General features: G+C 37.5%; 3 protein-coding genes across 14 annotated transcripts in view; 2 read left to right on the top strand and 1 right to left on the bottom strand.

Annotated features, from left to right (window-relative positions):
* The window catches only part of RUNDC3B (RUN domain containing 3B), a 50,919-nt gene extending 47,813 nt beyond the window's left edge, over positions 1-3,106 (top strand). Inside the window, exon 11 of the mRNA XM_027898740.1 lies at positions 1,941-3,106. Within this exon, the coding sequence (XP_027754541.1) occupies positions 1,941-2,086 (146 nt within the window). The 3' untranslated portion in view covers positions 2,087-3,106. The remainder of the gene's footprint in view (positions 1-1,940) is intronic.
* A 1,395-nt stretch (positions 3,107-4,501) lies between these two features.
* On the bottom strand, positions 4,502-26,951 carry SLC25A40 (solute carrier family 25 member 40). 9 transcript variants are annotated; one of them, XM_027898742.1, is made up of 13 exons: positions 25,983-26,017; positions 25,316-25,436; positions 24,912-25,033; positions 22,781-22,840; positions 21,508-21,614; positions 19,763-19,830; positions 18,112-18,236; positions 16,705-16,878; positions 13,509-13,618; positions 13,128-13,209; positions 11,002-11,082; positions 5,810-6,036; positions 4,502-5,686 (listed from the first exon to the last, which is right to left on the bottom strand). In XM_027898742.1, exons 3-12 carry the CDS (start codon positions 25,003-25,005, stop codon positions 5,921-5,923), a joined length of 1,017 nt encoding a protein of 338 aa, XP_027754543.1. In that variant the 5' UTR covers positions 25,006-25,033; positions 25,316-25,436; positions 25,983-26,017; the 3' UTR covers positions 4,502-5,686; positions 5,810-5,920. The 9 variants fall into 9 exon arrangements, with proteins under 9 accessions (XP_027754543.1, XP_027754542.1, XP_027754544.1 ...); XM_027898741.1 differs by having other exon boundaries at positions 24,912-25,030; XM_027898743.1 differs by having other exon boundaries at positions 24,912-25,015.
* DBF4 (DBF4 zinc finger) overlaps positions 26,206-27,852 on the top strand; it is a 15,147-nt gene continuing 13,500 nt past the window's right edge. For 2 of the 4 annotated variants that reach the window (XM_027898736.1, XM_027898735.1), the window contains exons 1-3: positions 26,250-26,355; positions 26,902-27,151; positions 27,529-27,707. In XM_027898736.1, coding sequence (XP_027754537.1) covers positions 27,034-27,151; positions 27,529-27,707 — 297 coding nt within the window. In that variant the 5' untranslated portion in view covers positions 26,250-26,355; positions 26,902-27,033. Of the gene's footprint in view, positions 26,356-26,901; positions 27,152-27,528; positions 27,708-27,852 lie in introns of all 4 variants that reach the window. The other 2 variants (XM_027898739.1, XM_027898737.1) reach the window with 2 other exon arrangements.

Genomic DNA, 27,852 nt, shown 5'->3' with positions numbered 1-27,852 from the left:
TGTAATACACATACACATTTCCTTTCAAAACCTGTATGTTTATTAAAGCTTAGCTGCTCCACCTTGTGGGCCATTGTAAAAGCAGAAAAATGCTGGAAGACTTATGAAATAGTAGTATTTTGGGCATAGAGCATAAATTAATATAAAAAATCCTTTTTGTATATCATCAAAGCTTTAAATGGACTTGACAATACAGAGCCTTAGTATTACATAACTGCTAAACTTTCTTGGGTTTAAAATATCAAGGATGAAAAATGTAGAATTTTTTTAAAACCACTGTCAGCAGTCTTAAAATCTAATTTAATTCAAGTTAGAGAAAGTGAAACAGAATAAACATGGCTATTATAAAGAGTTCTTGTGCAGATCTACTTTCAACTGGTTTTTTGTAATGTTGTTTGAAGCTATGCTTTGTCACATCTTTTGAAAATTAAAATGTGACAAAACCAGTGGTAATAGTAGTTTAGGTTTTGATTTCAGCACTGTCTAAAGGTAGTATACCATCTAGTTTCTAAATCAGTGAGGTTCATTAGCACTTAAGTTTTAATGTAGTTTGGTAAGACACAGTGATCCTGCTATGGTATCTTTGGTCCAACTCTCGATATGGCATTTTTAACTAAATGATTAGAAGTACTAAATTTTCACACTACTCTTAAGCCCACTCAAGTAGTCAGATTTTTCTCTTCACAGTAGTTGAAATGGAGGGCTGTGCCCAAATGATGTTGCACTGCTCTGTGTATTTTGTGTCTTCCTTCTGAATGTAGTCTTTATAAGGTAGTTTTTATGGTAATAAAGATTTTTCTAAAAGTGAACACCTTTGAAAAGAGCTAATCTAGTTCATTCTTTAGGAAAGTCACTTGAAAAAAGCTCAGTAGAGGTGAGACCTACAATCTACTGGAAACTGCTGATAAGAACCATAGTGATGAAAGAGAACTACATGCCACTTTATTTTTTTTTTCATAATGAATTATTGCCCAGGGCATTGTTTGGGGTTTTTGGGGTTTTTTCTTACTTCTTATCCTTCTCATGAGAACAAACCTTTTCCGTCATGAACATGTGATGCCATTTTAAGAAATGCTACTTTATAGGTGTGATTTGAAGAAATTTGGGTAGGCCGGCCTATCAATAAAATCTTTTGCCTGTGACTTTTTGAAGTCATTTTAATTTCTAGTTTAGGGTGATTTTCCTATTCTATAGGTGAGCCAGTAGGATGAAATACTTAGATCAAATTCTTTGTAATGTAATTTATTAGCAGAGTTGGCACAAAATAAGTTGAACAGGTATTCTGAGAAGGGAAGACAAAAAATAAACAGAGAAATTGTCCAGTGCACTTTCATATGGGCATGTTTCATGTTAGCTGTCAGCTGTAGATGACGGGGTAGATGTTTGCACTCCTACTCCTGCACTGTGTGGCTTTTTCCAGTGGTTGGAACCTAATGCATTTCAAATTACTAAGGTTTAAAAAACAGAACGGGCTTATTTTGATAGAAACAGATCCAGATTCCAGTTAATTCTGCTCCTCTCTGGGGGATTTAAAATTAGATCTTTGGTACTGACATTGTATTAGTAATGTCACTTGCATTTATACACAACGGGCTTTATATACAATGGCCTTCCATTTACACACAGTGGACAATTTATATACAATGAACTGCTGCTGGAATTAGTAACTGCACTTCACTGTGGAGTCTCGATCTGCCTCTGCAGGAGACTGACTACAGCCCAGCCTGTAGTGCAAGGTGGGGATCTCTGTACCACCAGGACACGGAAGGTGTGGCATAAATTACATGTCTTCCCAATGGCACTTATGAAGCATGCCTGTGCTGAAGCAGGACTGTGTAACTCATAATAGTGTAGATGAAACTGCCTCTTCTGCTCTCTCTTTATTTTCTCTTATCTTGTGCTGTAAAAATTATTAGCTTAGTTCTTGTTTTTCTTAACAGGGAAGGAAGACACTCCATCCTTGCTTGGTCTTTGTGGTTCCCTTACATCAGTAGCAAGCTACAAGTCTCTCACAAGTCTGAAATCAAGTGAATACCTTGCAAGTCCCACAACAGAGATGACAAGTCCAGGCTTAACACCATCTTGAGATACACATAAGAAGGAAGAGCTTTGTGCTGTACGCATTTGGTTTATGTTCCATAAAATGACTTGCAATGAAGACTGCTAGTTCTGAGTTAAAAAATATGCTGCTTTATTTTTTCTTTTCCTGGTTACCTCTGTAATTTACAAACTTTGTCCATTTTGATTCACCTTTTTTTTCTCCTGGAGGACTTTTCGGATTTTCTATTTTAATCTGGATTTATTTAAAGCTCTTGGTCAGGTACAGAATGTAAAATCCGATGCTTATGAATGATTTTTAAAATGAAAGTCGGAAATCAGTCCCCTACTAAATTGTCATCAGCTTTGTTTCTCCTTGCACTGGCCTGGCCCTGCTTTAGCCACTGTACTTTTCTGCAGTGCTTTAAATATGTATCAACTCTTGCAGAATAGACAGGGAATCATTAATGCCAGTCTTTATAGGCAAATAAATACTTTACCTAAAATTCCAGCTTTTTCATCTGTGTATATTGTGTAGGACCTCAAATAGCATATTTAAGCTATCAACAGCTTTTCTCAAATTGACTCAGTGTTAGGTTTTGCATTCCTGTTAGTATCATGGCACTTAGATGTCCAAATCTCACTGAAGAATCACACTGAAACACTCTTGAAAAAACTCTTGAGGTTGCATGTGAATAACAGATGTAACTTGATCATATAAATCAAGCATACTTACAATTTTCAAATGGTGAGGAAACTCACTAAATGCTTTTGATTTACCTGAGTTACAGATAATCTAACGTTATATGAGAAATTTCTTGCTGGAAAGATGGAGACCAAGGATGGTGGGGTTAGCACCTTGGGAAGTTTGGATTCTGTGTTTATTGGCAAGATCCCAAGGAGAGTGAAAAAGAGGAAACAAAGACAATGTAATGACTGTATTTCCATGTTAAAGACTTTTCTCAACCCTGTAGTAGTACAATAGGTATTTTTCTTGGAAAGATAATACAGTAGAACTTCTCAAGTCAGTTTTCTGAAATTACTTGCCATTGATTTAAATTACTGATAGTAAAAAAAGAGACATTTTTTAAATGTAACTAACTTTCCAGATCACCCTACAGTTTCAAAGTTTGCAACCTAATTTTTGAATTGCAAACTGTATTCTTAATTCTTTGTAAGATATGATCTTATCTATGAATTTTGCTAATCAAGGTAATGCTTATCACTATGATTAGTAACTTTTTAAACAAAAGTTAAATGCATGTAAGTATGTTGTATTTATAAGCGCTAGGGAAAATGCTTTTTTGTGCCAAAGAAGTTTCATAAATTGTTTACATGAGTAGCTGCAATACAGGACAGATTTTTAATTACTGCTTACTCTTAGGTGTTTACAGTATGTCACTACCTTCTGTACAGTTTTAGTTGATTTGCCTCTTGTGACGGTACCTTGGCACTACTGCTATAAACTGGTTATCATAGGATGAGCTTGAAAGAAACAGGATTCATTCTTACCTTTACTGAAACTACAGGGAATGTAACCTTTGTAAATTATGAGGCTCTGCACCTCTGGAACTCATGGCACTGTTAGATTTAGCTGGAGGAGGTTCGAAATACATATCCTCAACTCTCTAGTCCATGCTGCTAGAGGTCACTGCATCCAGGGCAGGGTACACAACTACTGATGCTGTTTTAATGCAGAATTTTAAAGCATTTTAGCAAAATCCACCAGATCTTGTCTTTCAAGCTGCCCACCCAATTAATTTCTCTGTAATAAACTGACCGTTAAATCCTTTCATGCACTGTCAGAATACCCATTACTTCATATAAAGTTTTTTTGCTATCACATTAACCACATGTTCTTTCATGACAGTTGAGTAACATTATTAAGCATGAATTTGTAAACTAGAGATGCATTTTTACTACAAATAAAATGGGGGAATCTGGATTCCACAAGTTAACATTCTACATCAAGGTACAGTGATTTAACAGGTCTTGTTTGCTGTTAAACACTTCTCACTCTACATCAGTATTTTGGAGGGGGCTATAATCATGATCTTCAGTCATGTTCACTGATGGCTCTTTTCTTGGAGCTACTAATGTGAAATTCATGTGTCATTCAGCTGAAGTCTTTTATGTGGTCAGACATCACTGAATTTTTAGGGTTTGTGCATGGGAAATCAGTTATGTGCGTCTTTCTCAGTTCTAAACATTAATCATTTAAAAAAAAATTAAAATGCCAAAACTGTATGTTTTGTTGCCTTGATGTTCCATAAATGTTGCATGTAAATTAAACATTTTGTATCATCACAAGTTACAAGGTTTTGTCTTCGTTTTAATCACTCAGGATAAAATAAGACCATTCAGTAAATTACAGTATTACTGAGCTTATAGCAAATTCTTTTCTTGCAAAAGGGGGAGAGTCTGGTTTTGTTGCTGGAAGTCATTCAGTGTCATCCAAAATCTGTTATTATTTTCTCTTAGGCCTTATTTTGTCAATTTACGTTCAAAAGTCACAGTGGGAGAAGAGTGTTATTTCCTCTGGCAGCACCTCTTGCCTGCACCATATGCTGTAACATGGTACCTAATGTCTTTGCAACTGCAGAATTTTTCAACGTGTAATGAATTTTCACCAAGAGCAAACACATGCTGGGGTATCTTAGTAGGATAGGACTGAAGTCCATTTCTTGGGTAAAGCACACCCAAATGTCAGTGTCTTAATGACCTGAATACTGAGTTGCTTTAGCATCAACACAATTTTTTGTTAGAATACCCAAAAAAGTAAAATCCAACCCCTTCATTGACAATGCATGAAAAAAGGGAGGTAGTGTGAAGGTAGTTAAAAAATAATTTAAAAAAAGTCATACAGAGGAAGCTCTGATTCAGTAACTGAAGTGCCTACAGGCAAGTGAGGAGCTGCAGCTGCTCATACCAGGAGTGTGCAGCACAATGTGGCAGACAGGGACTGCTTCGACAGCAGCAAACTAAATACGCTCTTTCCTTCAGAGAGACCCACAGCTGAGTCAAACAGGTGTGGAACCACCTGTCTGTGCCAGCACACCCGCCCTTCCAAGACAGGTCCTCCCATACAAACTGTGTGGCTTGGCCCTGCCCAGGAGTGTTGTGACAACTTCCACCTCCCAAAAACAGGTGAGGGAGTGTTCCTCCAGAGCACCTGTACAGGCCATTGTCTTCAATGCCTGGATGTGCTTTAAATTTTTAAGAGTATTGCCTTAAACAAAAGCCACTGCATTCCCTATCACTGTATTCACCATGCTCTCTTGGTTTCTAATGAGCATGAGTGTTTTTTCCACTTTGACGTAGGGAATTTTTCATTTAAAATAAACACGAAGAGAAGCTGTTTTATAATGTGCACTTACACAAATAACAAACATGCTCAGAATGAAGCATGTATCAAGCAGCAAGAATAAATAAGCATTTATTGAATTCATTCTGTATCAACCTCCTTATTGAGAAATAAATATATCATACAACTGGAAGCCCAAAATGTTTTAAAACAATAATTTTAAATATCCAACAAAACTGTTTCATCAGACTAAAAATTTAACACGGTGGCAGTCGTTATTCTTCATTGCTCTATCCAGGCTCGATTATATTTTTTTCTCCTCCTTCCTTTCTTTTTCCTCTTCAGCTGCAAGAGAAGGCACAAAATCTTCAATGGTAGTTTAAGGGTGATGTGTATTTTCTTAGTCTTAATAAAAAAAGTTAATTTATCCTTCATGAAACAGTTAAAAATGAAGTTATATTTAGTTACCAAATGTAATGGTAGAAATTCGCTGGGAATTCTAGAAAACATCTTCACAGATAATAATTTGGCACAACTTTCACCATATGCTTTGACTTCATACAGTTGGATGAAGGAGAATTAAGGACGCTGATTCATTTTTTCATTTAAATGAGAAAAGAAAGATTTTCCATATTCGTATGTGCTGATCATTATGGCACAAGCAGGAGCAACTTTACATAGCCGTGGAATAACACCTGCCCAGAAGAGAAAGGAAGGTATTCACTATCATTTATTTGTTTTCAGACCAAGTGCTGCAGTACAATTTACTGGTCACGATATACTGATACCATCCTATATCAGTGTAGAACTGGGATTGTATGTGTCTGTGTTCCTCAAAATGCTAAATGTACTGGCTGTAGGTATTGCCAGAGTAACAACCTTGTGCGCTCACCTATGCCATCCTGCCTTGAGTCTGCCATGTCTCTTCCCCGTCTCTGCCCCTTCTGACTCTCCATGGAGGGGGAACACCTGGACCTGCAGGGCTCCTGTGCTCCAGCACAGATGAGGTGGCCCAAGGACAGGTTCTGTGCCCACCCCTAAAAGCCAGTGCAAACTTGCTGCTCATGTGGGACAGGCAGAGGCTTATGACCTCTCAGGTGTGATAAAAGAATGAAGCTCTAAATCCTGAAATGGATAAAGTCAGGGAGGAAAGGGCTCAACCTCAAAGAGGCTGTACCCTCTGGTATAGGTTTGTGGCTCAGCCCTTTAAGCCTATTCTTAAGTAAAAACCTGGTTCCCTTGCCCCTATCTCTTAAAATCTACAACACCTCTACTAAAATGGAAGAATCCTGTTCCAATGTATAATGATAGAATTTAAGTGTTAAATGTGTCTCATTACAGTCAACTATGATCTGGTCAGTGAAGTTTAGAAAGTGTTAAGTTTACCTAGAATAGGAAAATAAGGCTGAATCCACTTGTCCACACAGCCAGCCATCTACTTGCACTTGAAACAGAAGGACATCTGTGGGGAGCTAGTGCAGATGAGACATGGGTGGGAAATCTGAGTTGCTTAGGAACAGCAGCAAGAGGCCAGACAGACTGCCCCAGTCACCTTAGCTACATGTGGACAACAAACTAAACTATTGGCTGATCACAAGAACATTTCCAAACTCTGCTACTCATGTGTCAAGACCTATATGTAGGTATCCTAATCTATTAACTAAATTCTACCCACATTGGCTAATAATACTGATACTTTGTGATGTCTTGCATTCTGCTGGCATCAGTACTTTAAAATATGCAGATCCTGTTGCCCTTGATGTTCCTGGCAGACTTAATTCAACCAGGGCTTTAGCCTTCTTTCCCTGGCTGCTTGGACAGTTTCTTTAGGACAGGTTACCTGTCCTTGCTTCTACCCTCTATAGGCTTCCTTTTTGTTTTTGATTTTGTCCAGGAACTCCTTATTCCTCTATACAGGCCTCCTGGAGTTTTCATTTTACTTCCTCTCTGTTGGGATACATCATTCCTGAGTGTGGAAGAGGTGATTCTAGAATATAAACCAGATCTCTTGGGCCTCTCTTCCCTCCAGGGCTTTACCCCATGGTACTCTACAAAGCAGATCCCTGGAGAGGCCAAAGTCTGCCGTTCTGAAGTCCCAGGTATTGAGCTTGCTGAGCACCCTTCTCATTGTCCTGAGGATTTTAAACTCCATTACACAGTCACTGCAGCCAAAGCTGCTCTTGAGATTCACATTCCCCACCAGCCCCTCTTTGTTTGTGAAAAGAAGGTCTAGCATAGCACCTCTCCTTGCTTGTTCCTCTATCACTTAGAGGACACTTTCATCAACACATTCCAGGAACCTCCTGGATTGCTTATACCTTGCTGTGTTGTCCCTCCAGCAAATATCTGGTTGGAGACCCCCATGTGGAGCAGGGTCTGTGAATGCAAGACTGCTCAGTCTTCCTGGTTGGGTGGTCTGTAGCAGACCTCCACTATAATGTCACCTGTCTCTATTCTCCCTTTAATCCTGACCCAAAAGCTCTTCGTCAGCTCTTGGTCTATCCTCAAGCAGAGCTCCCTACACTTCAGCTGGCCATTGATACAGGGAGTGATATCCCTCCTCATCTCCCCTGCCTGTTCTTCCTAAAGGGTCTATATCCTTCCCTTTCAACATTCCAGTCATCAGGTGCTCACCTGCTGACCTGTGATCCCTTTCCAGGCTCTGGGTGTTTCTTGCAGGTGCTGGCATCACACTGGTGAGAATGAGATGGACTGAGGTTCCCCTCCCCTGGCAACTTTAGTTTAAAGCCCTCCTCACCAGATGAACAAGCCTATGGCCAAAGATAGTCTTGCCCTTCTCTGAGAGATGGACCCCCCCAGCCCTCAGGACAGCGGGTTTCTCAGTGCCAGTCCCATGGTCTGAAGTTGCTGAGCCCCTGGGCTGTGGCACCAGTCCTGCAGCATTTGTTACAGTGAAGTTGTAGCTCCAGGTAAGAGACATTAACAGCTGTAGTCTGAGTGTGTTACTGCTCTGCACAGAAGTCTGGTCTAAGGCTCGGCTTTGGTACAGAGCTACAATATTATATTTCTTGAGGGACAGTAGATACAATATAGAATGATCTAAAAATTGTACAGAAATCTTTAAGAAGTGAGGACTTGATAAATTTTATTTCAATAAAGTTCTTACATAAAGGCAAATTTTCTAAAACCTGAATTCCTGAGGGATGCTAAGCTTTACAGCCAACAAAACCTTCCCATTAGGATGGCAATGCTTGTTCCAGCTCCACCTTGCAGGCTGCCCTTAGCTCTAGTTGGGCCCACTGCAGTGCACCCCAAAGGTCTCCCAGAGAACAGAGAGATTCAGTTTAGTTCTGGAGAAATTTCTGTGCATATGCCACAAAAAGTATCTGGTAGCTGCAGAGAGGAACTTAGGGTGGAGAGAGCAGTGTATAGTTAAACTATCACAGTATCTTCTGTTTTAATCACCAGATTGGCAACTAGAAACACAAGTTGCCTTCTATGGCTACGTAGGACACAATGGATGAGAATGTAAGAACTCCAGTTTCTGGGAAACCAAATTTTTTTCTTCCTGACAAAGCATGCCAACTGAGAGCATGCCAACAGAGCAACCTCTGAGAGAAATCTAGCAGGATCCCTCACAGCTACTGCCAAACATATACACATCCGTGAAAAAAAAAAAATCCACTATCTTCTCCAAAAGAATATTCAGTCATCTGGCTAAATCCACTGTGAATTACCGAAATGACTGGCAACTACCTCAGAGAGGAGTCAGACCTTTCTGCTCATTACAGAAGTGCAACATTCCCTGAAAGATCTTAAGAACTGAAAGAAATCCTCATTTTCAGGATGAGGTAACAGCGAGGGACTTCTGTTCCAATGCTGAATGTCACTTTTTTTCATCTTTTATGTCATCTTCCTTGCTTGTCAGCTCACAAAGAACCTCTGTTCTGGCCAGAGCAACTTGGTTATTCAATGGAAAAGACTCTTAAGCCTCGTGAGGTCTCAGGAGTCTCCATGATCACTCCTTGATGACAGGAAGTCCTGACACAATTGAGCCATAATAAGGAGGAATAACATTTCATGCTGGACCTCTCAGGACAACAATCTTTGTTGCTAGGGGGTTTGAGTTAGTACCAAGAATTAGGTCATTAGGCAGTTCTCACAGTTGCCAGGATTTGTAAAACACATCGAAAAGTATTCCTGAGGGTTTATTTTCTGTTCTTTAAATATGCAGTGTTTAAATGGCAAAGATATCTTAGGATGGTCAGGGATACATCTATGCTGATCAGCACATATTCCAGTGCTAAAAAATTATCTTTGTCACAGCTATCAAAACTACTAAAAGGCAGTCTTTAGGACAGTCCCTGCAAGAAGAAAAATAAAATACATCAAGGAATTACACAGCTAAATGGGGTGTTCACAGTGACCTGATCACGTCTTACTGAATGGCTCAGAGAAACTAAAACAGTACCAGCTACAAAGTGAACTATGCAGAACCTTGATAGGATCAGTGAGAGTAAGAAAGTCATGTAAGATGGGTGCACTCAGAGGAGTAGTGATGAAAGAAAATACAAGGAAAATTTAACTATTAACTCGTTAGTTATTAACTTATTAACTCAGTATATCATCAAGACTGCATTTCTCCCTCTGTTTAAACATAAAAATTTAACAAATATCTTAAATAAAGCTTCTAGTTTGCCAGAATATTTAGAGGAAAAAAATTTTTGGGGAATGGTTGTTGCATGACCTTGAATGTCCTAAATATTATACAGTATTCAACATAATTACTCCCATCTAGCAAACAAATAAAGACTAATATAATTGTCAAATCTTCCAGTTCTCTGTAAAAAACTGTGTTGAAGTTGGACTTCAACTGAATGCATCGTAGGACAGTATCGAAGAATCATTTAGGATAGATGGAATCTATCCTGAGCCTAGTATTCCACAAGCCAATAATAGTATTTTATTCTATAAATTCTTCAAAATACCTATTCCATTTTCAGACTTTTTGGGTTCCCAATAATGCATCTTCTTGAAAGACTAAGAAGTGAGACAAAAAAATACCCCTGAAGCCTAAACTCTGTTTCTGAGACAGAAAGAGCCAAAACAGTTGAGTACAGAAACAACTAGGAGATGAAGAACAAAAGTTAGGATGGCTATTCCTAAATACAGATGCCACAACAGTAATGTCTGCTTTGAGATTTTTAGCACTGGACTGAAAACTGCATGTAAGAAACTTTCTCAGCCTAGAAAAACCTCTATCCTGTTGGTTCCAAACCTACAATCCATTAATTTTTCTTTGCACCAATTCTTTCTGAAAAACCTAAGAAATCAATAAAAGCTTAAGAAATCAGTATTTTTTTTAAATTTGAAAAAAAAAATACTTTCTGAACTGAATCTTTTAGCACCACATTTCATTGCCAATACAGACATATTTGTCAAGCCCAGCCCCTCTGCTTAAAATAAATTGTATCCATCTTGAACAGCTATATCTTAGTAACTTGTTAAGAGATTACCAAAATTCTCTCTGGATATATGCATGTCTGTTGCTTTATATATGCAAACTATTCCATAACTGACAATGTTCACGGAAGGGGAAATATTATACAATTTATGCATGTTAACACCTGTAATCACTTGGTAATGATTAAGAAACTCTCTAGTCCGATTTTTTTTTTTAGAGATATGAAACGATTTACCAGCAAATAATCCAGTAATCCCATTGCTAGCGACAATTTTCCTCATAACTGCCCAGGTTGATGTAGATTCCCTCTGTGGAACTTAATATAGTACAAGACAACAGTGAATCATGGAATCCATACACTGCCACACAAGAATATTTTTTTAAATCAGAGAGAGTCACAGATGCAATTGTTAGGTTTACTTCCTTTTCTGTTAGTTTTATCCATCTTATTTATACAGGATATTAAATCCATACAGTATGCAAATACACAAGTTAAAACAGCATGAAATGGAAAAACTTGTAGAAACACCTGGAGTAAGATATATGAACAGATACAATATTCCTTGCAAGAATACAAATCCAGTGAAAAAAGTCAACTAGCTTTCAAATGAGCCATTCCCTCTCCATGACACTTCACATATGCAGCTAAAAGATTATCACAATTCAGACTTTTAAATAAGAACTTGCTTTTCTGCTAAACTGAATCCAAAAGTAAGTTTTGAGAATTGATATCATAAAAATGAATAATAGATTGAACATAATAATTAAGCTAGGACACTACACATTACATCTAAGTTTACAAAAATCAAATCTCCCCTAAATTTATGTTTAAGAAAGTATAGCTCTAAGAGATGTGGATTGAAGTCCCTTGTAGAGCTAAATCACTTACCACAAGCAAGCTAACAGCAGCAGCATCCAGAAGCAATCTGCATTCCAGACATATGCAATTATTTTAAACAAAGGAAATTTTCTGTGCTATTTCATGTACTGTTTTCTTTGATTTGAAAAATGAAAGTGGCCAAGAAATTTTTTTTCTAGATGAAAGTTAAAGCAGTGTCATAGAATACATTCATCAGGAACATCCCACAGCATTTAGAAACTGCAAAATATTTTTGCAGCCACAGAGAGACAATATGTAGATGCATAGTCAGTGTCCAACTCTAAGAGTAACTGGATTTGGAAAGAATTCAACTGGTACAAATTGAAGATAACCATAATGAAATTTTGAATTTATATTAATCTGGTTTATATCAACCTAATAAATATATGGCAACCACACGTGTTTCAAAGTGGTGTTAGCAATGAATTCTTACATTCATCAGCAAAAGAAAAAGACTGAATCACAATAAATATTTATAATTAAAGCTTTTTTGATATTTTTCTGTTCTGCAATGAAACATTGATGTGTTTTTTGCAAGAATTACACTAGAAAAAAATAATTTACCTGAGAGAATAAAACCTCATACCAAAAAGTGAGCACTTAGTTTCTAAGCGGAAATGAGTGCTCAGCCCTTTTAATGGTCTGTAATCCTAAAGTCACGATCTAACATTTGTTTAAGTTAGTCAAAGTCCCTCACTGGTGCAGGTCTCAAGCAATGGAAAAGAAATTTTTATATACAACTCAAACTCATATAAAGCACAGCAGTGCTCTACTGAAGGAACAAAATAGAAACTTCCCCTTTCATCTTTTAAAGATGTTACGACATTCACTAATATGCCCTCAAAAATAATTCTTTTGAAATCACGTGAAAAGAAGGTAAAAAATACACAACCTGAGCACAGCACTTTCTTTCTCCAGGCTAATATTTATCAAAAGAATATTGTTATGAAGGAGCAAGTGGTAGTGAATGTGCAAACATTTTATCACGTTATTGTAAAGTCTTTTTCAATAGATCACTGTTCACCTGAATGTTTTATAAGAGGTTAATTTTTGCCTATTTAAATATAACTTACTTCAGTCATACAATATGATTGGGTTGGACGGAACCTTTAAAGGTCATCTGGTCCAACCTCCCTGCAAAAAGCAGGGACATCTTAAATTTGCAATTGGTCTGCCTAAATGGAACACTTTTGAATTTATTTGTTTCAATTTTATACCATCTTTTTAAGTTAATTGTACTGAACTCACACCTCTTCCCTCTTCCATGCCATTAATGAAATATTGTATTGTCCTAGGACATAAAAAGTATCTCACAAGATATTACAATTTGGAGGAGAAAAAAGGCCTGAGTGATAGAATTTTTAGATAAACTTAAGAGACAAAAAGTTCCTACCAAAAGTCTATATACCCCAACAGTAAGTTTTCAGAAACACTAATTTTTCCAAACCTTATAGGTTTTTTTATTCTTATCAGCAACTTACTTTCTAAGGTCTCACTCTCCCAAAGTGCAGTCTGTTTATGTGTTTTCACTACATCAAATGGCTGAGTTATGACAGCTGAAATCTATCAGGAAAAGAAAACAATTTTAATGTTAGTGCACAAACAAAATTTAATTTGAATTTTTAAATTAAAGTGCACACAACTGAAATCCAGATTCCATATTCCAAAGACATGATAGTATTTAGTCCTGTATGTCAGAACACTAATTGATTTATCTAATCAGTTTGAATGCCAGGCCACTCTTTAAAGTACACGTACCCCAAAACATACATTTCTGAGAGAATCACCGAAAATCATACCTCTTTTAAATAGTTTATTACTGATAATAATGAGTAGTACTAGAAATGAAATTATAAACTTACAGAGCCAGATGCTGCTCCTGAAGTAAAAGCAATAAAAAATGTAGGTTCATGTGCACCAACTTTGTTGCACATCATCTTCTTGAAACGTTCATAATTATACCAGTACATCGCTATGATTACAAAAAAATAAACTTGCATTACAACAGATTTTTATGTCAAATATAAAAATTCTTTCATCAAGTACAGATGTAAGAATTCTACTGTGGCAACAGAAGCCAAAAGAAACAAAACTTGAAAGCATAGTAAGTGTCCTCTGTGCTAACCCATGGACAGATTGCCCTGTTCCCCTTATCTCCATATCCCAAATTTCTTCATATAACACAAATTAGCCTAATCATTGTCATTACCGCAAGTAAACCCTATCTTAATACAATCTAAGCCAAGCACTACAAAACTCTCATTCAATTTAACGTAAGTTAAAGTATAGGCTTATTATTCACTATGTTTTCAGGCATATTTCACGTTTCATCAATCTCACTAATTCTATAAAAATGTGTTTCATGCAAAATGAAAGGTTGCTCAGGACTGCTTCATACTTTTCTGAGGGTCAGAGTGTAAAATTTAATCCTGAGAGAACCAAAAAGTACAATTTGCTCCATGGAATTACTAAGAGAATGCCTTTGTGAAGACTGTCGAAGACAAGTCTGGCAAACAACTTTTAGGAACAACATCTGTTTCTGTGACTGTCTGCTGAATTAAACTACACTCTTTCTTCTTTCTAACTAAAACTCCAAGCTATATGCTACCAGGTTCAATTACAGAGTAAATCCTGATGGCAGCTGGTCAAGTTAATGCTTCAAATGATGGCTGCACATCCTGAAAGGTAACTGTGCCTTGTTTAGCACTGACCTCTGAAAGCTGTGCCAGTAGAAAAATATCTAAGTATTTTCTTGCTGTGAAGACTGCCAGAACATGTGCCTGGCCTCAAACATTTTGCAAAAGCAAAAGTAGGTAGTATCTCAGAAGGCATTCTCAGGGTTTGAGGAAAACCCACTACTGAAATGTACAAAACCCTAATTTCATATAAATTAACTAAGTCCAAAACTTTGCTTAAGTGCTTACAGGACTCATTTCCCTGAATAACTTTTATATTTACATTGTCTGCCACACTACTTAAAGAATGACTCAAGTATTATTGTTAACCCAGTTTTTGTATTTATAAAGATTCACAGCTCAAGTTTTATTCAGTCCAGCTGGCATCCCAAGGAACGTGCTTGAAGCATATCATGAACACTTGGGCTTGAATACAGTGGGATTCTAATTACCCTGTGCTATTTAAGTCATGCTGTACTGCTTGACTGTTTTCACAGAGCTGTGGCTTTTTCAATACAAATTGTTACACTGATTTTAATTCTTGAGATAGCTAACTTGAGCTGCCTGCAGCAAAGATTGAATGTACTAAGGGAGCTCATCATAACAGATAAAGAGTATTTATAAGAAAAAAAATTATCAGAAAACACTTTTGAGAGAGACATTAGGCAGCAATTAACACCCTTACCTTTATATAATCAGAGTTTTGTGGCATTTAAGTTTTTTAAAATACATTTTCCTTTACTCATGGATCTACTTGCCTGCTCACTTTTGGCTCTTCAACAGTAGTTGTCAAGTTATAAGGCAGTAGCTGCCTGTTAACTTGTGCCTCTGCCTTTCCAGCATCCCATGATACCCATGAATTACTGGGAACAGACAAGTGCCCACTGGCTGTGAAGTGAATGCCAGAGCAGTGTCAAGACTGACTTACAGTAAACGAGCATGTTTTCGATAGTGGAGGAACAGCAGGCATGGACACAAGAATCTGAAAAGGCCTGAAAAGAACACACACATCACCCTAGTGCTCTCTTCCTTGTGCACTCCCTCACAGTGCTCTGTTAAAAGCAGCAGAGGGAAGGAAGTTCCAGCCACACTGCTACAGACGAAAATCAGTAAGAGAACAAGAGTTTCTACCTGAAGTCAGACAACAGGGATTAGATGAAGAATTTGAGAGTTGTAGGTTCAGAAGCCTTCCCTACCAGAGAAGGCTAAATTAAGCCCTATCAAGGAACCGGATCCTTAAAAAGGAAATACATTCCAACCATGATTTCCAATCACCTCCCAATAGCTAAGTGAAAGAAAACATGAGTATTATACATTTTGAAAAGAATACAGCTTAAATAATTCAGTTTACTCCCTGAATTGACAACTGCAGTTTTTAACTAAATATCATAACCACCCCCCACTTATCATGTCTTGTTTTGGTTTACCAAATTAAACCAATTAAAAATATACTCCAGGTACACATCCAGGTGTGCTCAAATCCCATAACAGTCCAAGCCAACAACTGGTCCACTAGATTGCTTGGAAACACAAATGAAATTAAATGTCAAACTATCTTAAGAGTGAACTAGGAGAACAAAGACAGCTGGTCAAATATTTCAAGGGTTCTCTGACTTCAAAAACAGGTTAGAAGAATTTTTCTGGGGTAACATATGGCTTTCGAAGGTGTTATTCCTGCTACTACCCAAATGCCAGAAACAGCTTTGAAGACAACTGATGTCTGATCCACAAGTGCTCTGACAAAAGCAGGCCTCAAAGAGACGGGGGCTTTTACCACTGGCATTAACAGGTCCATTAGCAGTCTCCCCTGTAACATCTGTCCCCTCTATCTTAAGGAGAGCCCCAGGACTAGTTATGCTCTGAATCAGACTTTTTTTCTTCTAGGCTTTCAGCATTGGAGCTTTGCTTATGAGTGGTGCTCTACCTTCATGATTTCAGAAGCAGTTATAGAAACTAATTAATCTTGATTCAAAAAAATCCTGAAGACATTACTGTGTCACTCTCTGTACGTTTTCAAAATTAAGTTACAGGACACTTACATACAGCATATTTATCAGAAAATAGCCACTATATCTATCACAAAGAAAATTTCCTACTCAAAGACTTCAAAACAGTCATTGTGTAAGCTAAAGATGAGAAGTAACAGGCTAAGAATAGAGAAAGGGAATGTAACAATGAGCCCTATCAGGTTCAAAATGGGGGGAAAAAAATCAAGTCCTCAGCAAATTTATAAATAAAAGCACTCAAAAGAGAACGAATCAATCTCAGTAATTCCTAAACCTAAATATTAAAATTACAGAAAAGCACAGAAATAGACTAAAATAGTTACGCAAAAACATATCTTCTGACATAACAAAAAGCCTGCATGGAAAATAAACCCTACCTGAGAAAGGTATATCTCTCAGGACAGTAGAACTCCAGCCTTTCCACAGTGAAAACCACCCATCAGCAGCCACTTTAGTGCTGACACACAGGTACAGCTGCTTGTAGGACAACCTGCGATGCTGCATTCTAGTTCTGATCAGCTCCAGGGGACTCACCACAGTGATAGAACTGACTGCAAATGAGGAAAACACTTTTTTTCAAATCAGCATTTAATAGTGAAGTCACATCACACCTTGCTTATATATTTGATTCTTTTCAACTCTCTGATTTTCCTTTTTCTGTTTTCCTTTCCAAAATGAGTTTCCTTCCCAATAAGAGCACCGCACCTATTCACAGTACCTACACTTTCCGGTTTATGTTTTTTTTCAATACTGGCCTCTTGTAATCAATGTAATATGTTAAGAATCCTCGTTTTCAGATTAAATACATAAACAGGCTGCAAATTTCAAGTACTTCTAAACATTAATTTTCAATAATTGCCATTTCAAAGTGTAACTTGAAGAAAGTGAGCTTGGGGTTTAAGGTTTTTTTTGTGTTAAGGACAAAAATAGTTGCTAGAGATTGGGTTTTATTGATTTCTAAGCACCCCTGTCATTCTTATTTTAAACTCTCAAGAATAATTAGCAGGCAATCTGTATCTGATAAAGTGACTCTCTTTCAGCTTGCACAATGGTCAGTGAGTCATGATTCAATCAATAACAAGCTCCCATCACACATGTAATAGACATTAACAATTTTACTAGATCCAAGAATTTTTCTTCTGTTGCTGGGATAAGGTTTAACATGTGCATTTAAAATCTGAAACATCCTAATAAGAGCAATTTGCCACACCACCACTGAGCAGCAATACTTTTTCAACCAGTCTTCCAATGTCCCCATGGTTGTCACAAGTACAATACGGAACTACATCATCAGACTCTTCTAAGAAAGCCCTAAAATATATGATCTCTGTTACTTCTACAAAAATGGATGAGGAAAAGGTTAGTAAGAAAATATAAGAGCAAATTCAGTCCACAGTAAAACCAGTCCAATTCTAAAAGAAGTCCAATTCTCATTTTCCTTATAAATACCTGTGTAGCTGCCTTTATAGAAAACAATGATGTTTATTGCTAGATTCATGACATAACAGACTTAAACTGTACTTGGTAGAAGTCTAGAAATACAAATATAAAATTTTGACCAAATTACAAATGTAGTAAGAGTGTAACAGCAAAAAAAAAATCACTTTATTCCGAGTTAGAGAGTTTTGTTGCCCAAGAAGTACTGGGTAATTACAGTATTCCTTCCTATCCCTCATTTAAAGAAAGAGATAACTTACTTTATTTAAAAATCAACAAAACAAACCCAAGAAAACAGCATACAGGTATTGTATTTTAGTTTTCTCTTTAAACAGGTGACAACTTACATCTGCTTAAGGAACCTGCAAGAACTGGAATGTATCCATCATCCTTTTCCAGTCTGTATTTCAAAGCTTCATGCAGTTGGTCATAGAGTGTAAAATAGATTATTGTGTTAGGAACTGCCATTATTCTAAAATATAAGAGATAAATTAATACAAGGAAAGCAGGAGATTAAAGGTAACTGTCACATATGGATATTTTACATACATTAAAAAAAAAGTTAAATTTCCAGCTGTGAGTTATGAATGAAGAAAAAAAGCATAAATCCTGTGGCTTTGATTCACTGCCCCTAGTTCAGAGTTTCAATCCACAGATTTCCCAGGTTTTCACTTCATTAGGGAAAACTATAAGTAAAATGATGGTGAATTATCCTAGCCAAAATTTATTTCACATCAGCTTCAGAACTATTTTGATAAAGAAATGGAAGTGAAAGATCTGAATACAAAGAAATCAAACAAAACATTACAGAAATGCAACTAACAATAAATTTTTATTTATTTAACAATTGGAGAATATTGATCTTAATCAACAGTTATGATTCTCACTACTTGAGAGACAATGTGGTATTCATAAATACAAGCTTTTTCCATTCCAGCACTGTACAGAGTATAATAGCAACAGCTAGATCTAATAATCATTCAGTGTAGGGATAAAGCACCATATCTTACTATAAAATGGCAATTACATTTTGGTGTCATGTCTGCACCAATGTAGCAAGCACCACCATTATTAAAAAACACTGCGGACTGTTATGCTTGGAAAACTAACAAGCTATAGTTTAAATCCCTTAAAAACTGCATACCTCTCTCCAATCAGGAGGCTAGTTTTCTGCTGGAGTTCAGAACACAAGTTGAATAAAAAACTGTATTGATTTAAACAGTTCAGTCAGGTCCTAAAGGTTTATATTTCTAAATTGCTGCATACTGCAGGATAAATAACTAGGCTGAGCTCCACCATGCTTTTCTTTCTTGTGTCTATACACTGAGCACTGTCTGCAAACCAAAAATACGTGAACCACTGCTTTCCTTCTATGCCACACTTCATGACTTACAAGATGCAACATAAATCTTAGATTTGATTACTTTCTTGGTTTATGGAGGACGACATAATTATAGAGGTCTTAATTTCTATCTGTACCAGGTTAACATGAATAATATGTAGAGAAAAAACGAATTGTCTGTTTTCCACTGCAAAGTGAGATAAGATAAAAACCCCAACAAAGTCCTTTGAAATAAAGATGATGGTTACAAGAATTAAATGAGGGTAATGAGGTGCAACACCAGAGCATCTGGAAACAGCTGTGCTGCTGATGGAAAGTCAATAGTAACAAGATAGACCAGTAAGTATTTGTCAAAAACTGTCATTCTCTAGTGGTCACTTTCCATTGTCAAAGGAACAATTATGATACCACCTCTAAAAGGCACAGTGAGAATTCTAATGTTCCAGCTTAATTACTGAGAAAATATCAGAAAAATCTGGAGATCTGGCAAAAATTATACTGTCCCTAGATGTTTCTGATTGAACTGATTGCTCCGTAACTTCAGAATTGACTGAATTTTGAAAATAACTTAAAAATATACATAATAATTTATCTAAATAATTAAACAGGTTTTTTAACAATAACTCATGTTACCAAAAACAGAACATTCAACTTACAATGTTGGGGGAAGCCCACTCCACAGTGACTTAATTCCCTCTATTCGAATAATTTTCACAAATGCATCCTAAAAGTATAACCAGCAAAGAGAAACAATTAGCTGCAAACTTTTGTAGTCAGTAATATATTTCAGCTGGCAGAACACAAAATTAATATCTTTAAAAGTATGTTTCTAAAATGGCTTATCATTGTAAAATAGCTTACACTAGCTATCATATTTAATCATGCAAATAGTTCCACTGAGCTGAACAGAATAATTTGTGTGATTGAAATTAAGAATTTTCTTCCACCTTTAAAAGACCAAAGTAGTAAGTGTTTATCAGTGACTGACAGCCCTGTGAAGAAGTTATTTTCAGAACTAATATGGCACTGATGCAACTTGTGGAAACTTCCCCAAAATAACAACTAAAATATTTTTCCAATACATAACAAAGATTCTAGGCATGAAATACCAATTAATTCTCAATGACTCTTCAGTACTTGCTTTCTCTGACAAAAAAGTGACAACATACATGAAATGTATATACACTATACTCTATACTTGGAAGCTTGCAACTACTATTACAGCTGTCCAATATATTCCCAGATGGCCTGAAAGCACCATTAAAAAGATAAACTCTCTAATATTAGGATACTTGATTTTCTTAAACTTTTCGGGGAAAAGGTTGAGATTTGATGGATTAGAATATGCTTAAGACCACACATTATCACAGGGCCTCAAAATATAGAGAGTCTGACAGACCACAAAAAGGACTTACAGGAAGAAAAGTCTTTACAGGAGACTTGATGAATTAATCCACTGAGATAAAAAAAATTGAATGGGGAAAACAAAGACATAATTTATTAAAACAAACCTGCCTAGTAAAAATAGAACTTGGAATGAATCCCTAAAAAGTCCTACTGTGGTTAGACAAAAGAACTCCCAACTTCTATACTAGTTAGTTAAAATGCTTATAATCCAGCTTCAACAAATTTACAAAACAGGAAGGTATAGCTAAAAGAGTGGACCCATTTTAATAAAAAAAGAGATCAATGATATTATAGTAATTCTTCCAGCAAAAATGAGCATAAATTCATGTCAAGTAGAAAACTGACTTTCTAAAATTATATAGTAAAGTTAATTGAAAAAAATATCACACTTGTGAAGTTAATAATTAAAAAAAACCTCCACTGTAGAACTGCTGAGACACCTTTTGCACTAACATCTCATTTTCAGAAATTTAATTCTGGTTTAATTTAATGGCAGAGCCACACAAAATCTTGATTAATGAGCCAGCAGGACAGCGTCTGACAGTAAGTCTGTTTCAAGTATCTGGGAACATACTAGTCCTACAAATTTCAATGGATAGAGAACTTGACTCATGAAATTAACTTTAAAACACTATCTGCATTGTTACTTCAGCTCAGGAGCATACTGGGACACGGAAGAGTGAGAGCAGGTAACAGACAATCATTACCTGCAATCAGCAACTATTGGCAATACAGCTCAAGTGGGGAAAATAAAATCATAGAGCCAGTAATCTGTGAGGAAATTTGAGCATCCTTGTTCATCTTAAGGAAGGAATACATATTTTATTACAGAAAGAAGAAGGTATCGCTAATCACCATATAAATTACACAGTGTAACCACAGGAAGATCCTCTAGAATAATAACAGATTCCAGAAGAACCCAAAAAACCCCAAATAACTTTACAGTATGCTGCTTAAAGATTTATGGGTTTATATACATGTAAAATGTTCTTACCAACGTCCCTTTGAAATTCCCAGGTTTTTTATACCAGGCTTTGCTGTCCCCATTTTCACAAACACATATATGGTCCATAAGGCCACTAGAGTATACAAAACATTTTCCTAATAAAATGGTGTATAAGAATAGAGTTAATGCTCACAAGATCATTCTTACACAGCAGCAATTTCAAATTGGATATCACAGCAATACAGATTTATCTCTGGTTAGACACAGAGGGAAAAAATAATCTCAGTCAGTAACAACAAATTAGGTAGAAGGAAAGAGGGCACAAATGTACTCCCCAGAGTGCCAAACTAAATGGAACTGCCTCCATAAGGCTCCAGGACACATTTATGTTATACTACCATCTGCTGAAGGCGAAAAGCAGCAGAAGACCTGAATGTCACTATTGTATCTAACTGTGAATGTGTTTCAGACTTCAGGATTTTTATTAAATAGCCGAAGCATCCACATTACAAGTGGAAGTATTATATCTTCGGCTGGACTGTATCATTATTATATCTTAGGCTGGACTAGATCATCCTCTCTACTTGGTTTTTTATTTCTCCTGCCTCATGTACTTAGAAACTGTTTGATAAAATAGTATTGCCATTACAAAAACATACTTTGAGCCTCACATTTTCAGATTTCTGGCTTTAGAATTTACTAAAAATCAGGATAGAAGGTACAAGTATTTTTCCTAATTTACAGCAAGTGCGACTACAAATATTCACCTCAACATTCAACATGCAACACTAGTCATCTTTGCCTTTTAAATTTCATTTATCACATACAAGTAAACAGTAGGAACCAAAACCACATTTTTGAGAGCACAATGTCTTCATGTATTCAAAACCCAGTTGGCAAGTAACTTCTGTATTTCAAAATCTCTAGATTCTGGAGAAGATAAACTTTGATATAGCATCCTGACCACATAAGCCTTCTGATATAATATTTACTTATTTATTAATAGTTTTTTATTTTTCAACTCCACTCATTATTAGTTGTACCTTCTGCCGTAATGAAAATATTAAGAAAGACGGGAAAAAAGGGCTGTTTAAAATCTTAGGTATCTCCACTGTTCACTGGCACATTCTTTCTTTACCAATATATGTGTTTACCAGTATATGTGTTGCTTTTTTCCCACCCTCTTATACTGCAGAAACAAACTCACTGTTGTGAAACAGACACAAACATTAAGCACCTGAGCAAAGCATTATGACAACTATCTGCTAAATACACCAGCAAAAAGCAAACTGTGTCCCCAGTCACACTAGGTATTGTTTACCTTTAGGGAATGGATTGCTTTGGGCTTGCAGCCGAGTTTTGATAACATCAAGAGGAGATACTAAAATGAAACAGAAGTCATTTAGAAACACCCTGCACGGCCTGAAAATGCAGAAGTGTATAGATGCCTTATCATTAACTTCTAACTTTTTTTTTTTTTTTTGCCAGAGGAAAAAAAGAGTTTTACAATGTTACCAGGTAGAGGAAAAGGAGGTGTTATCAGACAGAGGCAAAGGAGAACTATAAATTCTGTATAGTTTGCAAGCAACCAAATACATATTTTTTAATGTACTAACAGTTGCACAGGCATCAAATGTTAGAGATACACAAAGCTCATCTTGTGTCATCTTGTCTGAAATTGCTAAAACTTATTACCTTATGCTGTGCTGCTAAACTTTTATAAGTAGCATACCACAAGGCATATGAGATCAGATTTTGGACTCCAGCATGTAAAATAACACAGCATTCTTCATTTATTCTTTTTCGATAAACTGACCGTAACAGCAACATTCAAAAGAAAAATGTTAAACTCATGAAGTACTTTTCTTTTTTTCTGCATGTAGACAATATTTAGAAGACTGAGGCTGTTGATAAATAAATGAAGGTTTAGTGAACATTTCATTGCTTCCACTCCAGCCCTTACAATTTTTACAGGCCTAGACATGCTGAACTCCACAGTGGCTGGGCAGCTGAACCAGATTCTTCTTATCTTGACTGAGGGCTCAATTCCGTTGCCTGCATACAAGCAGCCAGTGCCATCTGAGTCTCTAAGGTATCCAAAATACCTACACACAGTCGACAAAAATGACACAGGACCTCCAACCTTACTTACCAAGTGACCGCTAAAGTCTAAGTCAAACACACCAGCACACATCTCACTGAAACATTCCTGTGCACAGGCAGTGGAGTTACACCTTAGCTCTCCATTGATGCCTCTCAGTTCACTAACAGGTGGTGGATACTTGGCTCACATTTCAGTATCTGAATGTAGGGATCTCAATGTTACTGCTGCAGCTCACCAAGTTGCTTAAAAGTTGTCCATCCAGTAGCATTTTAGCCACTCACAGATATTTTTGCTTGTCACCAGGAGGCACTTCAGGATGGAGTTGGTCTCCTATACCTCTCCTGTATCTCTCTCGAATACCAGCACCTTACACTGTACTAGAATTGTGTGTATGTACCCACAATTGAAATCCACCTTGGGAATTCCACAGCTCTGATGTAGCTTTGCTTGGTACTTTACCTAACGTCACAGGACAGGTGGTATAAAGACAGAACAAAAATGAATTTGAAAGGTTCCCGGTACGATAGTATTTTGTAAACATTTGGAAATTTGTGGGGGGAGAAATCGTGCTTAGAAAATTGCATGTTTGTCTGTAGCTTAATCCACATTAAAAGTCAGAAGTGAATGCTTTCTTCAGACTAAAAGTAACAGGAATACAGAGTCTGAGCTAATGAGCTGGGGGAATGTCAAGAGACAGGAAGCACTGAATCTAAGCAAACAATGACTCCTTAGGTTTGCCCGGGGAAGGAGGTCCTCAATGAGATGACTGAACATGAAGCAGAGAACTAATTCCACCAGCTACACAGCAGTTTAAAAGAGCAATAAAAAGCTATTATTAAAAGCAATGTTTGGAGAAAAAAAACAAAACCAAACAAAAACCAACAAGAAAAGGCTTTGACAATGTAAGATATCACAGCAGCATAAATTCTTACTGCTGAAGTGGTAACATGAAGGATTTGTGTCTTGTAATATAAAATAAATAAAATATATTTTATTTAGTATATATTTTTAAGCAGAAGGAAGGATGGAAATTAATTTTTATTATAATTTATAATTATAATTTTGTTTCTTCTAGACAGAAAGCAATTAATAACTACACCAAGAGAAAAAAAAGAAATAAAAATTAAAGGTTGTTAAACATTATTCATAGTTTCAGAAATGGTTAAAGATTACTAGGGATAAAGAAGATTTCAACTAACCACACTTTTTAAAACACACACAAAAAAACTATCCAAAAACATCCTTGCTGAACATATTAGTGGAAATATGCAGACATCACGATGAGTCAAACTGAAGAGTAATCACTTGTAAAGATTCTCTCTGTGGCAAGCTTGATAGTTTGCCTTACCAAGTAATGATGTAATTATAGCTCCACAACAAGAGGCCATTACTTGCTGAATAATGGTTGGTTTTTCTAAGTTGCTGTCACTCATTTCAGCCATGGCTGTATCTCTGGAGAAGAAAAACCTGTTAAGGAACAGAAAAACATATTGCAAGACTACGCTCAAAACTTGCAGAAAAAAAAATCAAGGGAAAAAATATCATAAATTTTCATTAATGTGCTATGCATAGGCAGCAGTATTAGTTTTCTACCTGTATAAAAGCATCTCAAGAATTTCTGAGATTAGAATATTTAAGCCCTGCTTTTTAAGTAAGTTTTCTAAAGACAATAAATTTTTTAAAATCCTTCTTACATGAACTCCAACATTTATATGTTCTTGTAAAACACATTAAATTTTTAACACTTATTACCTTTTGCTGCAACGAAGTGTTTAGGAACATGTCAATAATCCACACAGATTCCCAGTCTACGGCCCATAAACTGTAGCACTGCAGAGTAATTCATCCAGCCCTTCTCTTGCTCCCGTCACTCCTGTGAGAAAATCCAGAAAGGTCTCCTGGTTGAGCCAGCACTCTCAGCCTGCTGGTCATGACTATATACTCTGGCAAGCTATTCATGTAAGAAACAGCGACTAACTAGCATTAATGCTACTATCAAATATTAATTCCTTAAATCCTGCTGTATGGCCGCAAAGTCACGGTCGCAACAATTTAGGAAAGTACTCACAGTATCTGCAACTAGCCAGGGCAGAAGAGAATAGTAATAAAAAAAAGTATTTCACAATACAAAATCCCCAAATAAAGACATATCTTCCAAAATATACGTTGTGCATAAGTGTAGCCCTAGCTTTATTAGCTGATACTGATCTAAGCTTTTTATCTGCTCTACAGGAACATAATGTCATGTCGTTTTCACCAAGTTTCAAGTGAAAGATAAGAAAGCTGAACCTGCATAAAATAAGACTTATCTCTCAGGTGCTAGCAACTATTAAAGAGGGGTGTGGGCGGGGAAGAAACTGGCTTTCTTAGTGTATTTTTAACTTAGAAGCCCACTGCCCAGAGCAGCGCACATACATACCCGTTTACGAGCAGCGTCCGGGCCGCGCTCGCCGCAGGCAGAGCTCCCCGCGATTTCAACAACGCCCCTCAGAGGAGGCGAAGAGGGAAGGGGCTCCTGCTCCTGTCCCGCCTCACCACTCACGGCTGCCAACCTCCTGTCCCAGAGCCTCCTTCTTTCCCTTCCCTCCTTCCGCCCTCCCCTCGCTCCGCCCCGGCCCGGCCGTTGGCGGTGGCAGCTCCGGGCCCGGCGGAGGCGGGAAGGGCGCTGAGGGGGTCCGGGCAGCCCGCGCTGCTCCCGCAGGTGGCGGCGGCCGCGGGGCAGGGGAGGATGTGACTCCGCGGGAAGATGAAGCCGAGCGCTGCCGAGGCCGCCGACAGAGCAGCTCGTCCCCGTAAGCGGCGGGGTCTGGGGGCGGCCGGGGGGGCTCAGGCCTCTCCCAGCGCCAGCGGGGGCCGTTCAGCTGGGGCCGGGGCGGCCTTCCCGGCTATGGCTTTGTCGGGGTTTGGGGAGTTAAACGGAAAAGCGTGGCCTTGGCGCTGACTCGTTCTCTTTTGTAAGATAACCGCGGGGCAGGGAGGCCGTGGGGTGTCTATGGAATGGCCGGGCCGCTGCCGTGCGAGCCGCCCCCCCTCCCCGGGCAGGCCTTGGCTGGCGCCGGGAGCACCCGAGGCTCGCTGGGCCCGCGGGGTGAGAGCGCGGCCGCTCTGCGGGGGAGGCTCCTCATTGTTACTGCGGGCCTGCTAAGCCGCTCCGAACTTTCCATCGTCCCCGAGAAGTTTTAAATGCATGCTCCAGTGTTAATAGTGTTTAACGTGTTAATTTTTGAACTGCCCTGCTCATCTACAGAATTTTGCTTGCACACCTGCTTATCGTCCTTTTTTTGCGTTTACAGATCAGTTACACCAGCTTATGCCTCCCTATTTTCCTGTTTCTCTAGGGTTTTTTGTCTTCTAGGTTCTAACAAAGCTGACTGCTGTTCCTGTCCCACTTAGTGTGTTCATAAACAGAGAATCTTGCAGCAAGAGTGGTAGTTCTGCTGCTCCCTTTCCTATCTGAGAGTGTTTCAGGGATGGAAAGAAAACTTTATAGAGGGACTGTTTTGCATGTTGGTTTTTTGTGTTTAGAAGAGGCCTGCTCACTTCCTTTAGCAGCCCTCATTGTCTTGGTAGCAAATACTTGCCAAACTGGTGAGAAAATTGATAGTATTGTATAGTAACTGAAATTAAAAGCTCATTAGAGCATATTATTTTAAGGAGAAGCTTTTAAGGGCCATATGAGGTGGTATTATTAATGTTTGGGTTTTGACATGTTTAACATAATAGCTGTTTTTTAAAAGTCCTGTTAAAGTCCAGGCTGGATAGGGCTTCAAGCAACTGGTCTCATAGAAGGTGTCCCTGTGTATGGTAGAGGATTGAAACCAAATGATCTCTTAGGTCACTTCCAACCCAAGCAGCATTGTATTGCTCTGTGGAAGCTTGCCGTGTCCATTGCCATAACTTAGGAATCTTCCTTAAAAAAAAAAAAAAAAAAAAAGTTCTGTTTAAATTGCCTCTTTTTTTCCCAGCAGATGGAACACAAGCAAAACCAGAAAAGATAAGATCTTCTCTCAAGAATGTGAAAAAGGATACAGGAAAACCAGAGAAACTTAAATATAAGCCACTCACTGGGAAGGTGTTTTACCTCGATATCCCATCCAATGTGATCTCTGAAAAATTAGGAAAGGACCTCAAAGAGCTGGGAGGGGTAAGTTTATAACAGAGACCTGTATTAATCTAGAAGGAAATTTGGACATATGGAATGTTTCTTTCATTTTATATTATTTTTACTTTATAAATAACATTTGATGTTATATGTACTTTATCTGTGAGAGGATTTTATTTTTCTATGT

Source organism: Empidonax traillii, unplaced genomic scaffold (assembly GCF_003031625.1).
Source record: "Empidonax traillii isolate 1590-97213 ecotype Southwest subspecies unplaced genomic scaffold, ASM303162v1 scaffold619:size634076, whole genome shotgun sequence".
NCBI classification, from domain to species: Eukaryota; Metazoa; Chordata; class Aves; order Passeriformes; family Tyrannidae; genus Empidonax; species Empidonax traillii.
Note: the sequence above shows the minus strand (reverse complement) of the source record. Positions and strands in the feature narration are given on the sequence as shown.